This window comes from Adiantum capillus-veneris, chromosome 22 (genome assembly GCF_014529385.1).
Source record: "Adiantum capillus-veneris isolate H3 chromosome 22, ASM1452938v2, whole genome shotgun sequence".
NCBI classification, from domain to species: domain Eukaryota; kingdom Viridiplantae; phylum Streptophyta; class Polypodiopsida; order Polypodiales; family Pteridaceae; genus Adiantum; species Adiantum capillus-veneris.
The window spans coordinates 38,914,892-38,925,230 of record NC_140952.1 but is presented as its reverse complement, the minus strand read 5'-3'; the positions used below and the strand labels follow the sequence as shown (position 1 = coordinate 38,925,230).

The 10,339-nt window shown below is 45.7% G+C and overlaps 1 protein-coding gene across 1 annotated transcript; it reads left to right on the top strand.

Moving 5' to 3' along the window:
• The first annotated feature begins 782 nt into the window (after nt 1-782).
• On the top strand, nt 783-1,805 carry LOC147429187 (endochitinase 4-like). Its single transcript, XM_086495146.1, has 2 exons — nt 783-1,136; nt 1,245-1,805. Exons 1-2 carry the CDS (start codon nt 830-832, stop codon nt 1,658-1,660), a joined length of 723 nt encoding a protein of 240 aa, XP_086351272.1. The 5' UTR covers nt 783-829; the 3' UTR covers nt 1,661-1,805.
• The last annotated feature ends 8,534 nt before the right edge of the window (nt 1,806-10,339 follow it).

Below are 10,339 nucleotides of genomic sequence, written 5' to 3'. Positions count from 1 at the left end.
AAGTATAGAAGCCAAAAAGACATAGTGATTTCAAACTTATGTTTTTTAAATTGAAAAATCACCTTTTGACGTTTAGATTTAGAGAGTGATCATATGCGCCCCCCTCCCTCACACTGATGTGGATCGATCAAGGGCATGGCCTTTCACGGTTTGGAAAAAAAGGTGTCCGAGGAATAAGCCACCCAAGTAGCAGTGCTCGAAACAAACTTAGGCTTATTGTAGTTGCACCTTAAAAAATAAAGTTTGTAGGTAGAAATATCTTTAGATTTTAGGAACTTGTAATGTATTGATTGACAAATACTTTTAATTTTTATTCAAAAACCTCTAATATTTTATATTTAAAAGTTGTTTGAGTATTCAAGAAAAGTTTTTTTCGAGCACTTCCAAGCAGGCAGCTAGGCAAGTGGACTGGTAGGACATTGAGGTTGGAACGCCTGCAAAATGTTTAGAAGCGCCTTCCACTACGTCGGCATGCCCTCACACTGTCAAACGAAGGAAAGTACCTATTTACCCAATGTGACAAGGGGCTGCCCGTCCACCACTTTCTTCACCCGCGTGTGAAAGGGGCCTCATAAACAAGGAGACTTAATGGTACACACTAGTGTCATGAGGTTTCAAGCTTATCTTAAAAGTAAGTGTGCTTCGTTTTTGTAGGCAGGTTTTGAATTGTCCATGGGGAGGTGATTCTTCGTTGAATATTGAAAGGGTGGTCCAATAGAACACGCTTCCTAGAAGTTGCTCTAGTCCAGCCCGTGCCTGTACTATAAAGAGACGCCCACGGCCTGTGCCTTTCACCTCCCAAGCCCGCCTCCTCTTCTGCTCTGACAACATGAAGCCCACTCACCCGCACACCGCATGTCTCCTCCTCCCCCTCCTCCTGATCAGCTGCAGTGCTCTGATCCACTCATCTTCCGCTCAGTCGCAGGGCGATGGCGTTTCCTCCATAATTACCAGCGGCGTTTTTAGCCAGTTCCTCTCGCAGAATACTGCCTCCTGCCCGTCCAATGGATTCTACACGTACGAAGGCTTTATTGCCGCAGCTTCTGCCTTCTCTGGCTTCGGCACGACTGGCAGCTCAGATGATCAGAAGCGCGAGCTGGCGGCCTTCTTCGCAAATGTGGCCCACGAGACAGGAAGTATGATCTCTCTCTCTCTCTCTCTCTCTCTCTCTTTTCTTCTTATTCTCCACCCTCACACAGAGCTTTACACAGACTAATTGCATCATGGCGCGCGTGGCTTGGCAGGTGGTTGCTACGTGGAGGAGATAAACAAGGCAACGTACTGCGATGCCTCGTCAGTACCGTGTGCCCCGGGGCAGCAGTATTTTGGAAGGGGGCCATTGCAGCTAACATATAACTACAACTACCAAGCTGCGGGGCAAGCAGTGGGTTTCGACGGAATCAACGATCCCGGAATAGTGTCGAGAGACCCCACGGTGTCGTTCAAGACGGCGGTGTGGTACTGGATGACGCAGCACAACCCTACCTGCCATGCTGCCATCACCGGAGGCCAGGGCTTCGGCGCCACCATCAATGCAATCAATGGCGGCCTGGAGTGCGGCCCCAATGCCAACCAGGACCAGCAACAGTCCCGCATCTCCCTCTACCGGTCCTTCTGCTCCATCCTTAACGTCGATCCGGGCGCCAACCTGAGCTGCTGATGATCTGGGTGCACCACATAATGCTCTCTTTCCTCAATAAAAGATCCCCCCGGCCCGAGTGCCCAATAATAGATGCGCCACGCGGGGTCGAAGTTCTGACCCCGATTGGATTCTTCAGAGAAATTGAATTGGAAAATTATCCCTCCCCCCACCCCATCTATCTCTCTCTCACTCACTCTCTCTCTCTCTCTCTCTCTCTCTCTCACACACACACACACACACACACACACGTGCACGTGCACAAAGGAGTGCTGGAGGTTAAGTTCATGGTCGTCTAACCTCCCCTTTAAGTGCCACGGGGTCCCAACCATGGGATCAATGGTCTCAAGTGAAAGATCAATCTGAACCATCGATCCGTTGAAATTAAACTCGGGATCTCAAGTTTAGATTTTTCAAAACTAATCTTAGGATCCCGAATTTAAGTTTTACCGATCACGTGAGGTCTAATCTTGGGATGTCCACGCTTTCCAAGCTGAGATTTGAACCCTCACCACTATCTTGAGAGTCTGGGGCCTTAACCATCACGTCCGCGTGCGCTTTTTTGAAATAGATGTGTTTTTTCACAAACTTATGCTTAAAACAATAGATTTCGACACAAAAACTAAACTCGGATCTCGAGTTTAGTTTTTGTGGACCCCACCATAAAAACTAAACTCAAAATCTCGAGTTTAGTTTTTATTCATTGACGGTCGAGATCTGCGAATGCCTTTGATTTTGCACAAGAGCCATTGATCCCATGGTTAGGACCCCGTGACACTTAAAGCTGAGGCTCGCTAGCTCTATAACTAAATGACACTATGTTTTCGAATGGAAATACGATAGCAAAGCTCAATGAATTTCAACCGTTCTATCCTGTGGAGAAGGGAAAAGTGAGAGCTCTAGGTGTTTGAGCTCACAACCACCCGAACGTCTTAAGTCCGTGTTTTAATGCTTGTAGCATAATGCTTCTTTATGTTGAAACTTAGAAGTTGGGCGCACTCCACATGCAGTACGCAACAAGTTTACATTGTAAAGCTCTAGTTCACAGTTCACAGAATCACAGCGTTCTTGGAGTTTACATATGTTCACGTAAAACGTACATGCAGTTATCTACACTTTACATACTTTCAAGCTCACATGGAGACAATTCAAAAAGATAGAGTTGAAAAAGCAAGGAGAACTCTCTTTGACCATCAAGACCCTTTTGAACTCTCTAAGGAGACCCTTGTGGAATTCTATAGAGAATTTTGGGACGATCTCAAGGTCCTAATCACAAGGCTGGCCAATAAAGCCATTGTCGAAGGGTCATTGGAGATAAGTGTGAAGAGAGGGCTTATCAAACCCATCCCCAAACAGATCTGTTGTAGTCAACTGAAACACTTATAACGATGATGTCGGTGGCCTACAAAATTATTGCTAAAGCAGTAGCCCTCAGACTAGCCCCCGTACTAACCAAGATCATCTCTCCGCATCAACATGGGCTCAAAGGAAGGTCCATTTACGATAACGAGTATGCAACTGTCACAAAGCAACAATGTGTACTGCTACAATTGGACCTGGATAAGGCTTGTGATAGAATAACATGGGCATTATATATAGAAGCCGTCATGGAAGCTCTGGGCTTTGGGCCGCGCCTATGTCGTCTGGTAAGTGTACTGGGAGCTAGAAGCCAGTCATAGCTCCTATTCAATGATAGAGTTGTGGGCTCTTTTGAGGTCAAAAGGTCTATTAAGCAGGGCTGCCCTTTGGCCCCCCTACTTTTCGCCATAGGATCACATCCCTTAATCACGAAGCTCGAAGCTAGTGCGGAACGAGGGGAGTTGCCAGGCCTGGCTTTGCCAGGAAATAGCCAACTCTTGGAAAAACTTTTTGCAGACGATTCTCTCCTCTTCTTGAAGGCGTGCCCCCAGGTCATCAGGAAAGCTTTGGAGATTGCTTCGGGGTCCCAGTGTAATATAGAGAAGTCAAGGCTGATCTCCCTATCGAAAAATGACTCATTTGACCCTTCTGACTGGTCGGAGGAGATTGTCACAAAAGGGAATATCTTCAGACATTTGGGAGCCCCCTTGGGGTGGACGTAATTGACAAGCAAAGATTTGAGTGGGTTCTTGAAAAAATCAAAACAAAAATGAGTAGGTGGGAGTATGCTCTTCTCCCATTCCCAAGTAGGATAAAAGTGATAAATGGCTAAGTGTCACTGGAAAGAGTTCTTAAAACCAATGAAAAGGTCTTTATGGAAAAACAACACAAAATCCTCTAGGCCATGGCAATGGGCCCGTTGAGAATCAGTTGCTTGGCCGGTGAATCAAGGAGGCCTCGGCATTCTCAACCTTGTGTTCCATGCAGAAGCTTGTTGCCCCAAATTTGTGGTTTCCTTGGCTAAATAGGATCAGGTTTGGGCTCTCATGATCAAAGATATGATAGAAGCAACTAAACTTTGCTCGAAAGGTGGAAAGTGGAGAGGGGTGGAGGTTCACGACAAATTGTTAGCACCGAACTTGGACTACCCTAAGACTAGGGGGCAGCGCAGGAGAATTGGTAAGAAAATGCAATAGAGTAGTAGGAGTCTTTAAGTGGGGGAAAAAAGTAGATACTTCAAGAACTCCATTTTGCATTGGTCCCCCCAGCTTTCCAAAGTTGTAGGTCCGTCACAAATTCCCTATTGGATAGAGACTGCCAGGAAGCTGAATAATAAGGGTCTGAATCGACTAGGAAACTTCTGGGACAGTGACAACAAGAGCTGGAAAACCATTGACTTTCTGGTTACCCAATACCATTTGAATAGCTTGGAGGTCTTGCTAGTCCACAAAGTGAGGAAAGAGCTTGACAGTATAGTGATGCCTATCTATGATTACGAGTTTGACTGGAATGCCTGGAAATGGCCCAGAAGCAGTCTCTTATGGAAACCCCATCCTAAAGACATATACCAGAGAATGATGCATAAGAAGAATTGGTATAGCCCCCTTAACAAGATATGGAAAAAACAATGGCCGGAGGAAAGGTGGGAGCAAGTAATGGAGAACATCTGGAAGCCAAAGGTTCCGCAGCACATGAAGGTATTTTTGTGGAAGGTAATTTGGGGTGCTCTATCGACGGGGGTGAAGATTCAGGAAAGAGGGATTGGGTCGGATTGATGCTTGGGGTGCAGGTTGGCTAGTGAAGATCTGGCCCACCTCTTCATGGATTGCCCAACTATCAAAGGCCTCGCAGGGAAAATATGCAAGCGGGTCCAAAGAACATGGAAAATTAGTTTTTACAAGACTGATCTATTCCTAGGAGGGAAGAATTTAGGTGTTCCTGCCATCCTCATCGGCACTCAAATCGTCCGGTACTTATTCTTACTTAATGTATGGCAAACAAGGAACCGACGTGTGTTTAAAGGAAGTCTTGAGGTGGCAAGCTTCACAGAAATTATACAAGAAAGAAAAGTGCTAATCTGGACGCTCAGACGCAAGCAACAATCGGAGGACTAGTCTAGGACTACTTGTGCCTTGGTGTCACCAGATGGCATGCCTAGGCCAGAGAAAAATCTTGGCTATTGGTAAGTAAAAGATCCCACAAGAACATGATAATGGACCCTATGTATCAAGGATAAGGGGGTAAGTTGGTTGGGATGGCTGCCCTCACTACAAGAGGTTGTGTGCTCTTGTGACGCTGTTAGCGACAGAAATACACTGGGTTTTTATAACCCCCGGCGTCGCTAATAGCGTCGCTACGAGAGCGTCGCTATAACCGTCGCTATAGGCGTCGCTATATGCGTTGCTATAAGCGTCGCTATATAGAGACGCTCATAGCGACAGTTATAGCGACGTTTACACAGAAGTCTATAGCGACGCTCATAGCGACGCTACAGAGCCATAAATAGCGACGGTTATAGCGACGCCCGAGAGAATTTTTTTTTGGTGATAGGGCATTGAATGCCCTGCCACCCATCAACCATATTGTACTTGATTCACTTTTTTTAAAAAGTGCAAGGGTAGATAATAGACCCAAAATAGTCACCCACAAGACGCATTGTTTGCAAAATTGACAAGCGTAAAATTGACAATTGTACACATCATAGGCAAAATGAATTGATTGGCAAATGTAATAATGACAATTGTACAACATCATAGGCATAAAGAATTGATTGGCAAAATGAACTGTGGTGACAAATGTAATAATATACATGGTTCAAAAAGACGTATAAAATCCGTCTCATGATACATAAGCTATGAGAAACCCTAAACTAATGCTATCTAGCTACGGCTAAACTGACGTCGTCTAGTCAGACGTCTCATCGCGTCCAAGCGGCGTATCTGTCGGATTCTACAAAAAAAGACAATAAGACAGCTTTCAGTAAGTATAAACATGTAATGACATTTATAAAACAATACAAAAAATAGAAAAGAGTAAACCCTAATACTAACCATGCCGCCGCGAGAACTGAGAATGTCCATCAGGGCGTTTAAGCCCTTCCTGCCTGCGTACTCATGCTCGTACGGTGTGGGATCACGTCCTGTCATCGACCACTGTCAAAACATACAAAGATTTCATTATGTTAGAATTAAAAAACTCATAAACCCTAAACTATCGAACATAAAGAGCAATGCGAAAACACTTACAAAATCGGCCTCAAATGATGCCCATCCACCGCTCCCCAAGTGGTGCCAGCTCCCTGCCTCTACTCGCGCTCTGGCTGCATCCTTTTGTTGCTTCCACTTGTCGGGATTCTCGCGCGTTGCTTTCTTCGCATTCTTTCAATCTTCTTTGGCCAGCCAATCTGGCATGTTCCACCCATTCTTGATTGCTTTTTGCACTTCGGAACGCTTGTGTTTGCAGTATTCGCGCATTCGAATCTTCATCAGGTCTTCATTGAAGCGTTGATCCCATGTTGGAACGGGAAACTCATCATGAAGTATGCTGATGACTCTGTTTTTTAAATCACTTGGTACTTCACTCCATTTGTTTAGTATGTAGTGTCTAAACAGCTGAGAGCAAAGACCACGCATGCGCGAGATCACCTTCTTGCTGTCATCATCCATGATGATGCCGCCGCTGAAGTCGACGGAGTAAGGCAAGCCCTCTGGCCGGTGACGCGTGAACCTGGGTGTCCCGGCAGGGGTCTCTAGCGGCGAAGCGAGGAGTGTCGAGTGGGGTGGCTCCTGGCGGAGTAGGTAGAGGTGTGTAGCTGCTAGGAACAGTCAGCCGTGCAAAACCTGGCGTAGATAGCGATGCTGTGGCTGGTGTGGGGGCGGGCAAAGAAGGGGAGGGTAAAGAGCCTCGTCGAACACGAGGCGGTGTGGAGGCATCGGTGGCGGAATCCCCACAACAACCGCCATCGCCACCACTAGAGCGCCGGTGTCTAGACGAGTGTGAAGCTCGTCTCGTCGACGCCGAAGCTTCGGAGCGCGCCGAATGCTCCGAAAGAGAGGGAGATGTGGATGGAGTAGGAACGCGCGATGATGCGCGAGAGCGATGACGCTCCACGTACCACTGTCTCTGCTGCGGTGACAAAGAAGAAAGAAACTCCTCATCATCCATACCTACATTAAACACACGAATATTTAAACTTAATATTGAATGAATAGAGTAGACAATGACGCAAAGACCATTAAATACAATGACGTAATGACGCATATAAATACAATGACGCAATGAATTGAGTGATAGAAGAGGCAAGTCGAAAACTCAGAAATTTCAATCAAAAGATGTGAGCGCGAGTAGAAAAGAGCGTTATACACCATGGAAGGTACTTAGAGAGCCAGAGCTTTTACAACACGGAGAAAAATTGTTCAAATACAATATTTGTGGCTTTAAGAGATCTCTCTCTCATCCTCGCATAACTCAGCATAACTTCCTATATCTATATAGAGCTCTCCGTTTAAACACATATCCTCTGTTTCATTTTGTAGCTCCTCTGCATGCACCCCATATAGAGTAGTAGCATCTTGATGCTCGTCTGGCACCACCGCAGCGGCTTCTGATTGAGCATCTTCTCTGATCTCCTCCATTGATGCCGTTGTGATTGGCACATGGTAGCCTTCATACGTCCTTGCACTACAAGGGGCTACCTCTATGCCGTACCACCAGTTTGATGTAGACTTTGTAGGATGAAATATTACCTGCCAGAGCCACATAACTTACATGAGAGCTTTCAAGCACATAACTTGTAAAAGGGGATGTAACTATTTACATACTTACTTGTTCACAATGCTCGGGTAGTACGAAAGTGTCTCTTAGGTCAGTCCATTTCTTAGTAGAATCCACCTCAAGAAAACCAGACTCTCCTCTACACACAGTAGCATTGCGACCCTCCATGATTATCTTGAACCATTGCACGTCGAACAAGTCGACAAAAAATCCTATGTAATCGATCCTCAAAATCTCTTGCAGCGTGCCGAAGTAAGTGAGTTCCGCCACCACAGGATCTGCATCAGAGGAACGTCATCGACTAGACTGTTCAAATTTTGCCATGATTCCACAATCTTGAGTAAAACGCTTTTTGTCGATTCGTTCCACCCTAAAATGTCGACCTTTACACTATGCTGTTGTGTATGACTTATACTACAACGAACAAAGATTATGAGTGGCCGTTCAAATGTTTAGAAATAAAGTCACTAGCTAGTCGTACATTGCAAACTTACCTTGGTCGCGCAACCCCGAGAGTACTCCCACTCTTCCTCAGTCACTTCGTCACCGCATTGTTGTGCGCTTTTCAATTGGTTGTGCAACCATCTTAAGCTCATGAAGGTTGGTAGGCTCTCCAGAACCGCTGGATAGTGCATCGGTGGTCGTCTTCCCCGTCTCCACTCGATTCGTGCCCTTTGTCGCTCTTGCTTTGCATCCTCATATTGTGAAATCCACTTTTGCATCACTGGATTGTGAAGCATGCAAAATCGGTTGATTTTAGCCTCTAGATCTTCCGTCATCTTCTTCTCAACACCGAGATTGCACATGACAATCCCAGATATGCGCTCATCATCTATGGTTCGCCATAGCGTGTCCCGGGCTTTATCAAATCCGTCTAGCCACTCTCCAATGTACACTAGGGACTCTGATACCAACCAACCTTCTGCCATGCTACCCTCCGGACGTGCCTTTTGACGCACATATCCCTTAAGCGTTTTCATGAAATGTTCTAAGAAGAACATCCATCTGGAATGAACTGTGCCAGCTATTTCCACCTCATCAACTATGTGAACAAGAAGATGCACCTGAATGGTTAGCATGGTAGTAGGAAAATGTTTCTCAAACATGCACACAAGCTCCGCAGCATTTAGTTTGGCGAATGGTATGGAGTCTACGTTGATCTCCTTTTGTGAGATCCATTGCACCAGCTTTGCAAGTTTGTAGATTGTGTTACGGATGTCGAGAGACAAACATCCCTCAATGGCAACCGGTAAAATAAACTGTAAAGTATGTGCAGCAATGATATTAAAGTCCACATTTTATGCAATGATATTAAAGTCCACTATGAACGTACCTGACACATTTTATGCCAATCGTGTGACTTCAAACCGGTAAGCTTTCCTTCTTTAGTAAAACACGTTCGGAGCGAGTGCATTATGCCAGTGGGGGTCCGCAAAGATCGAATGGTCTCTTTTCCTTTGCGTTCTTGGGCTCCTATGAAAATCCATGGTGCTTTAGGGAGTTTTATCGATCCATCAGATGCTATTTGCGGCCAATATTGCTCCATACGATCCACATTTCTAAGGTCAACTCTGGCTCCCAAAGTATCTTTCTTGCCGGTCAGATGGTCCCATAGTAGATTACCCACATTCTTGAATATGTGCATTGGATTGAGCAAGTGATTGATCATGAGTCGGGGCCAGTATGGTAACTCGTACCATAGAGATAGTCTCTTCATCCCTGGAGGCAATCCGTCATCGCACATCTCTTTCTGCTCTAACCATGCTTGTGCAGACATCCTTGGTGGCTCTCTTCCCAAAAAGCCGTCGCGTAACACATGATTCTCTGGAAGATACGCTTGATGACCTTCGTAGATTTGCTTCTTCAGTGAGGGCGCCCTACGTGCATTCAGTCTAGGTCCATAGGTGACACATGCTCTGTATCCGCTTGTTTGAAGCCCTGCATGTATACACATGGTAATAGATCAACTATGGGAAAAAACAAGATTTACAGTGTCTGAGTGAGGAGTGTCCATAGATCACTTGAGCATTCTGTTAGCCCGGGATAGTCATGCATGGTCCACATTAGAATGCCTCTGATCAAAGCATTCCGTCGTCCTGTGTGTCGGCTCATATCCACCACCTCTATGCCAATCCACAATTGTTGTAGCTCTTCCAATAGTGGACGAAGATACACATCCATATTCCCCACTTTATATCGCCCTGGCACAATCAAGCTTAGCCATAGGTGCCCCTTCTTCGTAGTCAACCACGGGGGAATGTTGTAGTTGACGATGACAACGGGCCATACACTGTAAGATGTTGATCTTTGACCAAATGGATTTACGCCATCCATAGCCAGGACTAAGCACAAATTTCGAGCTTCCCTGGCAAAATCCGACCATGTTCCATCTATATGTTTCCAGGCTGCGCAATCTGCAGGAATTCGTAGCACACCATCCGAAGATTGATTCTCATCATGCCATGATGCTAGGGCGGCCATGGACTTACATTCGAAGAAATGCTTGATGTGAGGAAGCAGAGGAAAATGTCGCAAAACCTTTTGTGGAATTTTTGTCCCGTGGAGATC

What these genes read in the sequence shown, in the direction of transcription:
- LOC147429187 (XM_086495146.1), top strand. Translation starts at nt 830, where the DNA reads ATGAAGCCCACTCACCCGCACACCGCATGTCTCCTCCTCCCCCTCCTC. An exon ending in TGTGGCCCACGAGACAGGAA is followed by an intron (nt 1,137 to 1,244) that starts GTATGATCTCTC and finishes GTGGCTTGGCAG; the next exon opens with GTGGTTGCTACGTGGAGGAG.